Source organism: Chinchilla lanigera, unplaced genomic scaffold (genome assembly GCF_000276665.1).
Source record: "Chinchilla lanigera isolate Chin_1 unplaced genomic scaffold, ChiLan1.0 scaffold00001, whole genome shotgun sequence".
Taxonomy (NCBI): domain Eukaryota; kingdom Metazoa; phylum Chordata; class Mammalia; order Rodentia; family Chinchillidae; genus Chinchilla; species Chinchilla lanigera.
In genome coordinates, this window is record NW_004955402.1 from 7328593 (window position 1) to 7345004 (window position 16412).

At 45.3% G+C, this 16412-nt stretch overlaps 1 protein-coding gene across 1 annotated transcript in view; it reads left to right on the plus strand.

Moving 5' to 3' along the window:
• Positions 1-16412, plus strand: part of Myom1 (myomesin 1) — a gene marked incomplete in the record, with an annotated part of 124812 nt that overhangs the window by 35178 nt on the left and 73222 nt on the right. The window contains 5 exon segments of the mRNA XM_013518619.1: positions 5788-5880; positions 7710-7798; positions 7913-7969; positions 10783-10947; positions 13493-13654. Coding sequence (XP_013374073.1) covers positions 5788-5880; positions 7710-7798; positions 7913-7969; positions 10783-10947; positions 13493-13654 — 566 coding nt within the window.

Genomic DNA, 16412 nt, shown 5'->3' on the forward strand with positions numbered 1-16412 from the left:
AATAAAAAAAAAATAAAAAAATAAAAAAATAAAATAAAAAGTAAACAAAGATGAGAAATGTAAGAAGATAATTCAAAGAAAATGAAGTTTTTAAAAGTCAGCTTCTAAGTGTGAAATATAAAAAGAAGGTACAAACTAATCTGTGGCCTTTCAAAGAAATGTTGCTTCTGAAAATTTTGAAAAGGGTCTGGGAATGGAGCTCAGTGGTAGAGCACTTGCCAGGTATATGTGAAGCTCTGGCTTCGACCCTTTGCCCTGTAAAACAAACGAGTTTAAAAAGCCAGTTACACCCCACCTGAAAAAAAAAAACCCAAACTTTCCTATGAAAGTCCGTAAACAATAACAAATTTTAAGCCTCCAAAATATTATTTAGTCAGTAAAAATTCTTCTTATTTCATAATCAAAATATATTAATAATAAATGAATAGAATCCTTCACTGAGTAAACATATTTATGACACATTTTTATCCTTCTTTTTCTGCTGTTTAAAAATTAAAGATAATCTTCAAAAGGACACAGAGGCATCTCTGGAAGATAAATACTGTATTAATTTCCCAAAGATCCTTTTATTCTGTCACATACGCAGCAGCAACTGGAACAAAATCCCAGCCACATCTCATTGCTGCTTTCAGTAAGCCGGATTGATTTCAGGAAAGCAGAGCTCAACCTGAGAGATTAAACTAACACTGTGTTTTATTGGCCTGGAAAAAGGATTTAAAAACAAACAAAAAAAGATTTTTTAAATCCCCAGAAAGAGATATGAGAGGACTAAACGAACGACCTTTAGAATTCCAGTTAAGTTCAAAAATAGAAATATTGTCCATTTTCATCCTCTTTAACAGAGCTGAAGCGCTACAGTGGGCCCCTACATCTTTTGTGTGTGGCTTTGAAATACTTATTTTGCTTTGTCCCACGAAGGCTTGGAAGGCCCTTCATTTTCTGGAGGGGCCTCTCCTAGGCCACGCACGCTGTCAGCACTTGGAGAGGTGACTGCACTGCCCCCAGCCAGCCTGCGTTCTCAGCCGTGGAGGGAGACAGTGGAGAGGGCGTCACCGCAGGCAGGCAGCCCCTCCGCCAGCCTCAGTGAGGTTCTCCCAGAGGCAGCATTACCCAGAAAGCCTTGCCTGGAGCTTTAGAAGCCGGGACAGCTAAGAACTAGTAGATCTGCTTCTGAGAGCAGGATTTGCCCCGGGGTAAACTGAAATTTTGACAGTCACTTGCGGATAACTGACAGTTGGCTATGGCAATTTACGGTGTCAGTTCCAGGTTCCTAGGGCAGGAAGCTTATGTGATTTGAAGGGTTCTCTTCACAAAAGGGAATCCAAGCTTAGCAGTACAAGTCAGGCCCAAGGCCCCGCAAGCCCGGTGCTGGGCAGGGAGCCTGAAACTCCAGCCTCACTCCCTGCCAGGTAGATCCACCTCTATCTAGGAGGAGGCTTCTGTGCAGGGTTAGCACCCCTTGCTGGGCACGGTGCCTTTTGTCCAACAGCCGTTCTTCAGAGTTGTGGTTCTCTTTACAACACTGGTACAGAGTCTGCCTGCTGGTGAGCGGCCTTCCCACCACCCACGCCAAAAGCTCGGCAGCTGGCAGTCACTTTGAGGGCACTTAGGCCTTTTTGGTGCCCGCTGAGTCCAAGGATGAAAGAAATCCTGGGACCGCCCTTCCGGAGCGCAGGGCTCAAGTATAGCGTGAAGGAATAGTTTGCGATGGTGCTTCCCGTGATGGCAGCTTCCACGCAGTCAGGTCTCCTCTTGCACCTCACCTTCCAAAGGCCTGGATCCCCCAGCATTTCTGGGGAGCGTTTGGCTCCAGGCTTCCACTGGCTACTGCCGTGGGATCCCTGAGGTCCAGCAACCAGCATGAACATGCAGCAGGTGCTCTCCCACCAGTCCCACGGGAATGACCACATCCATTTAAGGGGAGCCCAGAGGCTGGCCAGGGAGCACTGCACCCCTCAAGGCCTTGTGCAGAGACCGTGGCTCCGCACCTTTCTGTTCCCAGTCACTCGGAACTCCAGCATGCTGGGCAGGGAGAAGCTGTCCCCAGGGGCTTCGTCAGCACAGGAGGAAAAATACTGTGTCGTGGAAAATATACAGTCCCTGGGCTTTTTTATGTGGTAACTTGATAATAACTCACTAGCTTAAAAGGAGAGGAAATATAATTTCTTTGCACAATGGAATTCCGGAAGGATGTGTAAGAGCCCAGGGGAAGCAGCAGACTTGGAAAGAAGAACCGAGAGGAGGACAAAGGCCCATCCTTTGCTTTTTGGCTTTGGAGCTTAAAGGAGCATCATCTCATCAAACTTTCAAAATCATATGAAGCAGAGGAGAAGAAAACGTTCTCTTTAAGAGAAGGCGAGAATTGTTTGATTTTGCCCTTTTAAAAAGAGCCAGGTTGAACTGGACTTCTGCCCCAAAGCCTGGGTCACAGTTGTGAGTGGGAATCCTGACTGTGGCCGTGGGGAGCTGTGAGAGAAGTCATGGAGCGCCTGCAAGTAGGAAGAGCCCTTTGACACTCGCCCACAGCCGGGTGTCGGAGCTGTCTGCTGATCCTGACCTAAACCCGCAAACGACATTCACAGTATGTGATCGGAATGCCTCACTTTGGCCTGAGAGTTATCGACCAGTATGCACTTGAAGAAATTTGTCATTAAAAAGTATAAATATTTTAAAACCTGGGAGTAAAATAATATGAAAGATGTGTTTTAGGAAGAACCTGGAGATTTGTAAAACTCTTCATTCTTGCAAACTATGAGAATTTATATATTCTGTCTTCGAATCACTGTATTGAGTTTTTATGAGTTTGCCATATATTTATATTTAACAATTATTACTATAATATTGTAAGAAAATAGCCTACATTTGAGATAGTTAACAGCTGGGCGTGGTGGTACACCCTGATTCCCAGCACTCAGGAGGGTGAAGCCGGAGAATTGCGGCAAGTTCAAGGCCAGCCTGGGCCACATAGTGAGTTTAAGGTCAGCCTGAACTACATAGTGAGACCCTGTCTCAAAAAAAAAAAAAAAAAAAATTAGCACGTTATTTACAAGTTATTATACTATCCCAAAATAAGGGTTTGGAGGTTTATTTTAGATTTTTCTTATTTACTGAGTTCCCAAATTTATCTTAATGGGATAGACCTCTCTCTCAGATAACTGGTTTTCAAAGAGGATAGTAGCTATTTATTCATAGCTTAAGATTGAGTTCTAAGCAGCAATTCCATGAGATTCAACATGTTACAGATCATTTTGATGTACATTATTTGTTGATTAAAAAAATCATGAAGCCTTTTTGCCTGACCATCTCTGACACTGCCGAAGAGCTTCCCTTCTAGGCCCTCATACCAAAGTCAGCCCAAAAGCTAAAACGACTTTTGTACGAAAGGAGTGTACGTGTTTTACACAGTAAATGCAAGTGTGTGTTTTACACACGGGAATGAAAAAGGAATCACCCAGTGCCAGCACGTTCATAGGCTACCTGAAAATAGTAAGTGAAAAAATGGCCATCTGAGTATTCCCAAGGCTTTTGAAACGCTTTGACAGCCCCGGGGTGTAGATTATTACCCTCCAAAATGAGCCGATGACAGGCCAGTTTGGAATTTCACTTTCCCGAAATAACAAGCTGTGAAATGTATAGAGAGCAGGCCAAAAATCCTTTTCTTTTCTCACTGGATGCTGAAGACACGGATCTCAAGTGACCTCACACCGGAAGCCTTGACAGGGAGATTCCTCGCAGTAGAATGAAACTGCTTTCTGATTTAATCCTTTCCTATTCCTTTAAACAAGCGTTTGCCCCCCTAACATCTAGCAGCCCCGCGGAAAGACAAGAAGCTCTGTGCTCAAAGTGTTGTGTGTGTTTTAAACCGAGCTCCTCTGCCAGGCGGTCGGAGGGGAAGACCTGCGGGTGCTCAGCGGGGGAGGCACGAAGGTGCTAAGGCGAGGAGTCCCGGGCGGCAGGGAGGGTGATGCAACCGCGGGAGCTGCGGATACCGTTTCATCTCAGACTTTATAGGGGTGTGGACAGCATCGCCGAGCAGACACCAACCCAAGTGTCAGTCGTTTGTCGGGCAGCACGTGGCACAACACCAGTGCCACGTGATCCCAGTGCCCAGAGGAGCTACAGGAAGCCCGCCAACCTGTGAGCCGCGGGTCCACAGTGACTTAAACCAGTGCGCAGAGCATGTCAAGGGGCGCTCACCCCTGCCGTGCTCACGGTGGGCACGTGGGAGGTTGGGAGGAGCCCACAGTGCGTCTGACGGAGTCGTCCGAATGCTTACAGAGTTGAGTGGAAGCCGTTTCTGGGCTGGCATGAAGCAGTGTGGTATCAACCAAAGATGTGTGTGTGTGTGTGTGTACGTGGGGGGGGGGGGTCCCGCAGACGCACCCGCAGCACAGCTGTGATTCTTGAGCTGGGCCAGCACCCTTCCCTTCATAGCAAGGGAAGCAAGGCCCAGAAAGCCTCAACTTACTTCCTTCCCCGTACTCACTGTAAGTGTGCATATCACAAAGTATATATTTGTCTGAACTCTGTTTCAGACAAAAAAAAAAAATGAAGCTACAAAACAGCATTTTGCAATTTACCTCTTCTGTCACATTACACAACAATTCTGTCCCATTTGATGTAGGCACTGTGTGCCTGATACTGACTCATCCCTCCCAAGTGTGGGCTTGGATACAGGCCCGGTCAGACACCATCCCCGCCTTGGAGGGACTCGCAGCTCAGTAAGAGTGGCGCGGGCCCTGCTGTCCTTGGACAAGTGTTATCTTTATCAGTTTGAACCAATCACTGCCTCGGAGATGGGACCCACTCACACTGGCTGGCTTTGAAGGAGGAGTCCTTTGAAGAAGTGGTATTGGGCCTGAATCTTCAAAGGTGGGGTGGGTTTTGCTAGGTGGGGGGGAGTAACGCATTAAAAAAAAAGAGGAAAACGAGTGCTGTGCTTTAGGATGTATATTATTTTCCACTGCTGTATCCAGACACCCATAGCTGACTATCTATACAGAAAAGAGGTTTATTCGTGCACCAGCCACATAAGGGATGTAAACATTATCCACTGCAAAAAAAAAAAAAAAAGAATGAGTCACTTAAATCTACTGCTCCTTCAATACAGTGGCACTGATTTTAACAACATGCAAGAATGTTAGCAGCAAGAATATTTACTTTCCTCCTACAAAGACGGCCAGCTGTAAAGCCCCCAACAGAAAGTCTTGTTCTTTGTTATGTCAACGCCTAAGCTTCCCGACAGAAGTATAACACAGACACCAGCAGTGCGTGTTAGCGGAGATATAGTACCCCGGTCAATTTGTGTGGATGGAACACATTTGCATCACCAGCACCCAAATCAAGAAACCAAATCTCAGGGACACGCAAGACACCTGCTTCAGGTGCCTGCCCCACCCCAGGACATCAGATCCTGACTTTCAGCAACATTAGCTCATCTTTTTGTTTATGTACTTTAAGTAAAAGCAAGCATTATACGATGTAGATTTTAATAACTAGCTTTTTTCACAAACATGTGCATGGGGTTCATTATATTTTTGTGAATAGTCCATGTTTTTCATGTAAATTTTATGGAAGATGGAAAAGCACTTCAGCAAGGAGTTTTATTGTCTGTGAGTGCATTTAGTTTACACTAATATAATGTACATTTATTGGCTAGATGCTGCCACTGCCCTCAGAGTCCACTTCCGGAAGGTGTCATGCAAGGACAGGCGTTTTTGAGTGTGTGTTTAATCATGAAGTTGTGTATGCTTCAGCCTACTTCATTTGGTTTCCATTGTCTTACAGGTACAAAAACCAGGTACCAATAAACGTCCATGCCAACCCTGGAAAGTATATTATCGAAAGTCGATATGGAATTCACACTCTGGAAATCAACGCGTAAGAGGACGTCGGTGTTTGTGTGTGTTGCCCAGCAATCGCTCAGCAGCAGCCATGCCCCTGGTCACCATGGGGTGGGGGACAGCCGGGTACTTTTCCCCTCTTGGTGCGTGCGTACCTGTAAGGAGCCCTTCATGACTAATCCTCACCGTGCCCACGCCACCTGCCAAGGCAGTTGGACATGGGAATTTAGAATTAATTTTTATCTTTTGTATTCATCCCTTTAATATTTGAGAGCTTTTCTCAGACGTTAGTAAGAAAATAAGTCAGAAGTAGGCATTCCTATTCAGTTGCTCTTTCATAGTTGCAGATCAGCTTCGTCACTGCATCCTCTTGCTTTTAATCGACAAAGGCTGCCGAGACAAGTCAGATGGCATTGGTGTAGGCTGACCTCGGAGACAGTGTGTTCTTTTCTGCATCTCACCTGGAACAGGGGAATCTTGTCTGTCTGTGTATTAGAGGCAGGCACAGACATTAGAATATTTTAGGGTAAAGCAAATTCCAAAGCAATATTTGAGAAGAGAAGTCACATTAAAATTTCCAAGCACAAATCCTGGCATCGTGATGCACACCTATAATCCCAGCAGTTTGGAGGCTGAGGCAGGAGGATTGCTGTGAGTCGGAGGCAAGCCTGAGCTAAATAGTGAGCTCAAGAACAGCCTGAACTGCATAGTGAGACCTTGTCTCAAAAAAAGAAACCAAAAACCCCAAGCCCTCAAAGCTTTGTCTTGTCTCCCAAGACAGGTTTGAAATCCAAACCTGGTTATGTGATGAAAACAGTAAGCAAGCTCCCACCACATTCAGTTCAGATGGAAGCACAGTGTGCCGACATACCATCCCATTCTCACGCCTGGGGGACACGGGGCTTCCCTCCCCCAGAGCCTCGGGGCCCGGGGATGTTCCCCAAGCGCCGGCACTGATCTAAAGTCTCATGGCTTCGGCAAGTGAGTGTTCTTCCAGGACAGCCACGAGCGTGTGGCTGCTTCCAAAATTAAATATGAAAAAGGCAACTGCAGTGGCCTTTCTGGGGCTCTTGAGTGTCTTTAAAAAGTTAGGAAGAAGCAAATTTACACAAATGAAACCAGAACCCTAGAGACAGCAAAGAACACGGAGAACTGGCGCGATGCTTTGAAATCTTAGCCTCTTCATCTCTCTGTGAGATCATTCCCTCCCTAGCTCCGCTGCACGAGACACTGCAGTTTCTGGACTACATCTTTCTGAGGAAGTTGGCCTTGGGTTATGCTTTGGGCAGAAACCCCAAGTGCAGCCTGGCATGAGTAGAGCTGAAGTGTGAATAACTCACTTCTGTTTTGAAACCAGAGCTCAGAACCATTCATTAAACCAACCCAGCTCATGAGGGCTGTGGGAATCCTCAGGAAGGGGCTGCCTTTTTCTCTTGCCTGTGTCCCCGTGCTGAAATCCTCTCCAGAAGGCAGGACAGCCAGGAGGCCACACCCTCCAGTATGCCTCCTGGTGGCTGTTACGAAGGTACCTGGCTGGACATCTCCTCCTCCTGGTACAGCTTCAGACCAGCCTTTCATAGCATGGCTCATGCTGTAATTTCTGTGCCCAGCACTTTGCTGGTTCTGGTTTTTGTTTACTTGGAAACTCAAATGAACCTACGCTCGGGTCAGAGTCGGTGACAGATGTCCTCCTCCTGCTGCACTGCTGTGTGCAACCGCAGTGCATCCGCAGTACCGTATGACATCCCACCGCTATATCACCCACTAGCGTGCAGTGTGCTGTGCTAGCAGTGTTCCCGATAGGATGGCCAGTGACCTGAAGGACTGTCAGCCACGATAGCCACCCATTTCCGCGTGTCCTTTCAGGTGCGATTTTGAAGACACAGCTCAGTACCGGGCCTCGGCGATGAACGTCAAAGGAGAGCTTTCAGCCTACGCGTCAGTTGTGGTAAAGAGTAGGTTTGCCGGCTTCATTTTATTCAAAGCGGTTTTTAAAAATTTCTTCCCGTTGCTCAAGAATCCTTCATTGGTCATGAAGCACTTCCTATGTGTCTCTGTTTCCTCTTTAGGGTACAAGGGGGAGCTCGACGAGATGCGTGCCGGGGCTGCCACCATGCCACTCAGCTGTAAGTTCCGCCAGCATGTGCTGAGTGGCATCTTCGTGTCTTCACGGGAAACACGGCCTACGAAGTTGTGCTGTCCCACTGAAATCCATGCCCCATACACAGCATGTTGTCGTGCATATGTTTAGATGATTACATTATGGGTCCATAGTTTTTTGTTTTGTTCTTTTGATTCTTCGGTTACTAGTCTCTGATGCAGTCTCAGCGCTCTGTTTGAGTTTTATGAAAGCCACAATGACATGGGCTGAAAATAGCGAATGAGAGCTGGGGATTTAGCCAGCGGCACAGCGCCTGCCTGGCAAGCGTGAGGTCGTGAGTTCGATTCCCGGTACCGAAGGAAAAAAAAAAAGAAAAAACAGACAGATACTATCGAAAATAGTAAATGCTTTTTTTAAACCCTCGTTTCCAGCTGAGAAAGCTGGTTGTACACACCCGGGCAGAGTTACTAGCCTGATGATTGTGTCGAGTGTGTCCTATTCACTCTCGTGACCGAGTTACTATCTGTTTCCTCCTTTCCTCCCTTCCAGTGAGGGGCTGGAGGCCGAGGTACCCCACTCGCTGCTGAGAGGCTGACAGAGCCTCTTCAGACTGAACCTTGACCCAGTTGTTCCTAACAGAAAAGCGGGTTGTGTTCGTGCATTCAGCGCTAGTTAGTGATCATCGACTCTATGACAGGTCCTGCTTTCAGTAGCTGCAATCAGCTGGTAAATATCCCGGACAAAGCTCCCTGATCTTGATTTTGTTCTAGTAATTCACGTGCTCTAAACATCATATGAAGGTATTTTTATATGTGTTGATTCACTTAAGGCTCGCCAGTAGCTTATAAAGCTTTTATCTGAATCTTTGTCTGTGCTGGGCATATGGGAAACAGTTTGGACGTGAAATAGCAGGACAAGCCCCTGCACACTGGTAGTACGGGGACTTACAGCCTGGCCTTACTAATTCTTTTTTTTTGTTTTGTTTTGTTTTTTTTTGGAGAGAGTATCAGAAATCGAACTCAGGACCTTGCACTTGCCAGGCAGGCGCTTGTGCCGCTGAGCTATATCCCCTGCCCTTGGCCTTACTAATTCTAAACCATGGTTGTAAGCAGGAGTTGTGAGGAACTTAGACTGCAAATCCTTTAGGTTTGGTGGGCCATCGGGTCTGTGTTGCAGCTGCTCAGGTCTGCTGCTGAGACACAAAAGCAGCCAGTGTGGCTGTGTGCCCATGCGGCCTTCCTCGGCACACTGAAGTCTGAATTTCCGGGGATGTCACAGACCTGTCTTTTCCTTTTGATTATTTTCAGCCACTGGAAAAACTAAAAACCATTCTTAAGGATATGAAATAGGTGGTCCAGATTGGCCCACAGATTTCCCTGTCCCTGCCCTGAACCATTTGTCCCAGGATAAAAAGTACGTATGATAAAAGGTTGAGGAAGTGATAAAGGATATTTTGTCATCTGGTAGTAAAAGCTGGGTTCCTCCTGAATCCTAAAACCACCCTTGACAATGTAGCCCAACCTCAGAGATAGAAAGAACCTAGAAGTTAGAGTCCAACATGTTTCCAGAGGGCCTGGAACTTCAGGGTCAACGCAGAGACTCCTTACAACCCTCCTCTGCTCCGAAAGGCGACTCTGGAACAACCCAGCCTCCAGGTGGCGTCTCTCAGGTGGGACGTCATCCCCCGAAAACAAGGAGATGGGAGAGGGGCTCCAAAGAGACATTATCCCAGCATTAGTGAGCAGTTGCCTGGGGACACAGCGCAGGGCCTTATAACGCACCGGTTGGGGGCGAACACCCCGCCAGTGCACACCTGGCTCTGTGGGGAACGTGGACAGTGGCTTAGCCGCATTTGCATCAGTTTCCTCTTCCATGAAAGAGAGACGATAATGGTACTTGCCTGGTGGGTGATTACACAGCTCAGCCAAGCTGGCAGCTGTTAAATACACGAAACAAGCCCTGGCAAAGCTGATCAAAATAAACTGCATTCTCAAGATGCTATTGCAAGGCCTTAGGAAAAGAGACTAAACGTAAAGAGAAAGGCTGCAAGTTTCAGAGTTGGGCAGTTAGGACTTGAATTTTAATCCTTCCCCCGCCGCCTGCGAGCTCTTGGTGCTCACCGGGTCCCCCTCGGAACTTCCATGCCCCCTGTGAAGCGGGCAAGACTCGGATCTGTGCTGTGGAGCTGCAGGAGTAGATGACATGTCACCGGCGAAGCGCCTGGCACTTAGAACCCGTCAGCAACAGTCATTTCTTTCCTAACCTCCTTTTGAAAAAGGAGAAAAGAAAACCCAGAAAAGTCAGCAACCCAGACATTTAATCTATAATCTGAGAGTAATTCTTTTAAAGTTACAATATTTTAAACCTTTCCATTTTCTTATTGGGATTTTTAATAAATTTTTAAAACGAAATCTTCCCTTACTTAAAGACTATTTTTAACAGCCGTCAATACGACTATTTTGTCTCAAATGTATAAGCAGTGGGCCTGAAGGTAACTGAAAACCTAAATTAAAAGACAAGTATATTGCAGCTGAACAAAGATAGGCTACATGTGCTATTAATTTGTGTTTTAGATATTAAGCCCAACCCTTTAAATGCTATTTATTCCCATAATAAACACAAGCAATGAGATTATACGATCAATGAAGCAAGATTTCCCACATAAATGAGACATGCGTGTGTTCTGTGTAGTTCTTACGTAGGACTTTATTTTTGCTCAGATAAAACTTTTGCTTGATTCTCTGTAGCAACTGCTTCCTGCCTGTGCTATTTAAAATGCTTGTGACTCTCTGATGAGGAAAGGAGATAAATCGTTGATATTTGTCTTGGTTATAACAGTTGCCGTGACCCCTTACGGCTACGCGTCCAAGTTTGAGATCCACTTTGATGACAAGTTCGACGTGTCCTTTGGGAGAGAGGGAGAGACAATGAGTCTGGGCTGCCGTGTGGTCATCACTCCCGAAATCAAGTGCTTCCAGCCGAAAATCCAGTGGTACAGGAATGGTGAGTCTCTGTCGTGAATCTTGATCGGGTTCTAACCCGCAGAAGCCAGAGTGCAGCACTGTTTATCAGGGCTGGCGTAATCTGAGAGTCAGAAGGCACAGCTTGCTGTGTGTCTAAAACATGTTCACCCTCACATCAAAGTAGCAACACTTTAATAATATGTTTGTGGAGTTGAGATTTTCTTATTGCCAAATAAATGGCATTACCCAAAAAATGAATATTCACTTCATAAGTTAATTTTTGTTAAAATACTTTCCCTGATAGATTTATCATTTGTACCATAAAAATTTTATAAGCACATATAAATATATGAACCAATAAATCATGATACTATTAACTAACCAGCAGAGTAAATGAAGAGATTCAGACCTTAGCAGTTTTGTTTTAGTGTGCCCACGGCTCTCTACCATTTTGAAATGTGTAGCTTCCGTTATAAAATGACGTACAACAAAAGAAAAGCTTCATCTACGCTGTGTCCTTAATACAGTGTGTTTTGAATGCAGAATATACTTACTGCACATTTTGAGTTGCTTTTATGGGCTTGTGAACTGCACATCTGGAAGGGGACCTGAGCTGGACTGAAGGCTCAGCCAGCGCCCTGAAACTCCTCGTCGTTTTGCTTTTGAACTTGTGTTCTGTCCTGAAGTCTGATGGGACAGTGGTGCACACACAATCAGAGGAGCGGCCGCGAGCAAGGCCTGCAGCGAGTCCAGCGTGGTTTGGGACGTGCTCACCACGCGGCAGCTGGCCTTCGGCAACCAGCACAGAGCTGGTTGTGGCTGAGGCCCCGGCAAGAGGGGGATTCCCCGGGGCTGCACTGTGAGACCTGCCCCCGCCCTGGAGCCATCTCTGTGGGATCAGCACAGCCTGGGATCCCCAGTGCTGGGACAGAACTGTGGCAGCCAGTTAAAAGTCACATCAAAAGCCACACGCATACATGGCAAACCAAGCACTCGGGCTAGACACTTCAGAGTTTAGAATCTCTGGTTCTGAGGCTTAGAAACTGAATTTAAAAGTTGTAAGATTTGAGGAAAGAGCACAATTTTTATTTGAAACCCTGGATGAATGGGTTAGTTTTATAGTTAGTGGGGCATAGTGGCACATGTCTACAGTCCCACCTGAAGGAGGCTGAGGCAGGAGGCTCAAGGTGCATTTCAATCTAGGCTGGGCTACAAAGTGAAGTCAAGGCCAGCCTGAACTGCATAGTGGTGAGACTATGTCTCAAAAAAAATTACTATTTATTTATAATTAAAGATGCAGTGATAGAAAGCATAAACATATTTTGAATTATGGACAAATTACAAATCATTTTTGGTTTCTAGTATGACCTCCATAAATTAGAGTACATGTCAAAAGAAACATTAAGATGGAATTGTGTAAATTTATATTTATAATAAAATTCAGACTTATAGTTCCACTTTGTATGGAGTTAAGTCTTTTTAGAAAAATTCTTCCTCCACAATCATCAGTTCTAGAGTATTTAAAATTTAGACTTTGCAATAGAAAGCTAACTCAACGTTGCCATACTCTATTGGAACTCTTAACAGCTTCGCTAATAGTTATATCAGCAGAAAGATCCTTCTCTAAATAAAAAATTATCAGCATTTTTTGGTAAGCTTACCTTTATAGAGTGGCTAACTTTACTTTTGATTACATTACTTTTGATTATATTGATTTAAAATGAAGTTGCTTAAAATATAAATTCTGATGTCCTAATACAATTGTAAAAAGCAAGCTAGAACTCTCATCAATTTAGATTTTACATTGGTAAAGTATTATTATTTATTGGATGTAAACTTATGGCACAAAAATTGTTTTTACAGTTGGCATGCCCCCTAGTAGGTTTCATAAATTAGAAAACATTTAAAAGAGAAAAAGCCTTATAATTTGGCACCTGTAACTGAATTTTCTCTCTGCATTTTGGACAAAAAGTTTTGCAATTTAATTCCGTGCTGGGCCTAGAAATGTAGCATCTGGCCCACAGCCTCTCTCTTCCGTCCAGTACTTCTACAAATATACAGCGGTGCCTCAGTTCATGAAAGTTTTTATTTGTGGACAATTCGGTTTGCAAACAGAAGCATTTGGCAAAATTTTGTTTTTGTTTGCAAATTCTGCCTCGGTGACAAACACGGCTGTGGCCACCTTTCCTGCTCAAACATGAACATGCCATCTCCTCCAGAATTGTGGAATAAGCCCAGTGTCGTGGCACATGCCTATAATCCCAGCACTTGACAGGCTGAGGCAGGAGGATTGCTGTGAGTTCGAGACCATCCTGGGCTGCACAGTAAGTTCAGGCCAGCCTCAACTCCATAGTGAGACCCTGTGTCAAAAAAAAAAAAAAAAAAAATCATGGAAAGAATTAAGCGCCTGACCCAAGGCACCACTGTACCTCTGGCAGGAGAGCTTGAAGCTCTAAGGACTTCCTCTACTACATAATTTTCAATATAGGAAAGGAAAAATAAGAGAGGAAGAGGAATGAAGGGAAAGGAGTAAAAGGGGCAGAATAGAGTAAAACTCAATTGACTTGCATATGCTTTATTTCTAGGGGCACCTGTCTCCCCATCGAAGTGGGTGCAAACACACTGGAGCGGCGATCGGGCAACCCTGACATTTTCTCATCTCAACAAGGAAGATGAAGGCCTCTATACGATCCGCGTACGGATGGGAGAGTATTATGAGCAATACAGCGCTTATGTCTTTGTCCGAGGTAAGACTCTGCGAGCAGCAGAAGCCCAGCCATATTCAAAACACCGAAACCAGATTACGCTTCCCCAAAGTGTTTTGTACTGATGAGAGAACCATTTGAAATCATGTCCAGGTTACCTGGAATAGGAATATGCATTCCCAGGAAAAGCAGAGCTGATGTAAGAGGTGACCTGGGAGGCACCAAGACAGCAGAGTTTCTTTCTGCCTGGGTCTGTCGGAGGGCGCCTCTGCTGAATGTGGCCATGCGGCGTCCAGGTCCCCTTATTTCCCTGTGCTGCATGGTGCAGTCCTATTCCCACCCGTGCCTCTGGAGAGGGAAGGAAGCGGAGCAGGAGAGCTGTCCAGTCGCTTCTGCTTGGAGAGCACGAGCATACACAGCCCTCCCTGGGGGTCAGTCGCTAGGTGGCCAGCATGTCCCCTGACCCGAAAGGACATCCGGCAGTCTGTGCCACACTCTTGTTCAATACATGGTAACTGGGTTCTGCCACAGACCAGGAGCTGCTAAAGACAGGCGGGTGCGTACAACGTCAGAAAAATGTGGCAGACTAACACAGAAGCACCCTGGCCAGTCAGATATTGCTGGAGGGAGAGAGGCCCACCTTTAGTGCAAAGCGCAATGAAAACAGACTCCCTGGAACCTGTCAGCACGTCACTGCAGGTAGCTGGTCACCTGCCCAAACCCAGCGAGGCTGGCAAAGTCTTTGCCTCTAGTCTCGGTTGTCTTAGCTGAACCAGAGAACATCTTCAGCGATGTAAGAAGCAAACCGAGGCTTTGGTGCTTCCTCCCCATGGTTTTTCTGGGACCCTGGCCTGCTCTGGGGTTCCTTCGCATTTCCCAGTAACATGCCCAGAATTGTGCCTCTCGGCTAGGAGTAGACCAGACTTTACAGGGCTCATTGCAGATGAGGGGGAGGTGTCAAACACATTTGAAATTTAGCCTTAAACGGGTTCTAAAATCCATGGGATAGGGAAGTGGATGATTTCTAAGTCTCATCAGTTGTTTCTGAGTGCAGTGGCCCATACTTGTAATCCTGCAACTCTAGGAGGCTGAGGCAGGAGGATTACAAGTTTGAGCCCCTCCTAAGCAACTTAGTGACTTAGTGACACCATGTTTCAAGATAAGTAATCAGTGAGGCTGCGGCTATAGCTCCGAGTGAAGGCACTGGGTTAAATCCCTAGATCTCTCTCCCTCTCTGTCTGTCTGTCTCCGTCTGTCTCTGTCCCTCTCTCTCCCCCATCTCATCTCTATCTCAGATGTTGTATTAGTCAGCCTTCTGTTGCTGAGACATACTACCCAACACCCATCATGTAAAGGAGAAGTTTGTTGGGTTCACAGTTCCAGAAGATTCAGTCCATGGGTAGCTGGCTCCAAGGGGGAAACACCCTGATGGAAGGGTGTGGCGTAACAAAGGGGCTTAGTTCATGGTGTCCAGGAAGCAGAGCAGGGAAGCGCATCGGAGAGGAAGAGGTGGGAGCCAGCTACTGACTGCTGGGTCAGTCCTCCGTGACCTTCCCAGAAACACACGCAAGGGTGCTTTACTCATCCACAAGGTGGCTCCCAAGCCAATCTGGGTGACTGGGGAGTGAACGCAGGGCCTCGCACATGCCAGGCATGCGTCCTATCCCTGAGCTCCACCCCAGCCCCAGCTTTTACAGCATCTCCATCACCCTAAATCTTGTTCCCATTTCCCATTCATCCATTCCCAGCCAGCCTCTGGCAACCACTGACTTACTGTCTCCATAGCTTTGTCTTTCTGGACAGTTTGGGTGATACATTTTGTCTTTTGTGCCTACCTTTTTTTTTCACTTAGCATGTTTTGATGTTCACTTATGTTTTCACTGAAAAATAATATCCCAGTGTGTGCATGGGCCTGTTTTTGTCTATACTTGCACCAGCTCGTAGACAGCTGTATCATTTTCACTCTTTGATTAGAATAAATGATATTGCTATGAACATTTCTGTCCATATTTGTAGGCCTGTGTTTCCATTTCTTGTGGGTACACACCTACACGTGGAATTGCTGGGTCATAGGATAAATTTATGCTTAACTTTTTAAGAAACTACCAGAGTGTTTTATATGATACTTAAAATGTTTTCAAAACTTTGAATCCACTGAGCTGCATGAAGCCATTTCAATGTATTTTTTTTTAGAGCACTGATATTTTTGCTGCTTAGAAAATAGCTTCTGCAACAGAACAGTCAGTGTATAAAGTACGGTATGTCTGCAGAAACACTCTGCAGCGCTATATGCATTTGGCCAGGGCCTTATTACATAGATATTATGCATTCATTGTAAAAATATAGGTGATATAAATAAGCAAAAAAAAAAAAAGAAAGAAAGAAAGTAAAGGAAAAGCCATCCCTGTCTATCATCCAGAGATACCCAGTGTGACCATTTGGTTGTGTCCTGTATTTCTTCCTCTCCCCCACACACACATGCACACACACACTTACAGAGAGATACAGAGACAAATGATAAAGCAGACAAAGATGAAAAAGATCTGTATTAGGGAAAACTGGAAAAAAATCTAGATATCTACCAATATTATAAAATAAAGTATATGTATATTTATAGGAAATAGTAAATATAAGTATATATTTTATATAAAAGGAAGTACACAGATGCTCAGTATAAGTAATGAAATACTGAAGCGCAATGAAAACTAGTGACACATCTATGTAATTGGTATATATAGAAATGTATCAAGAAAAAAATTCTCATAAAGCTTGACTCCACTTTATTCTTAATCATTTTTGA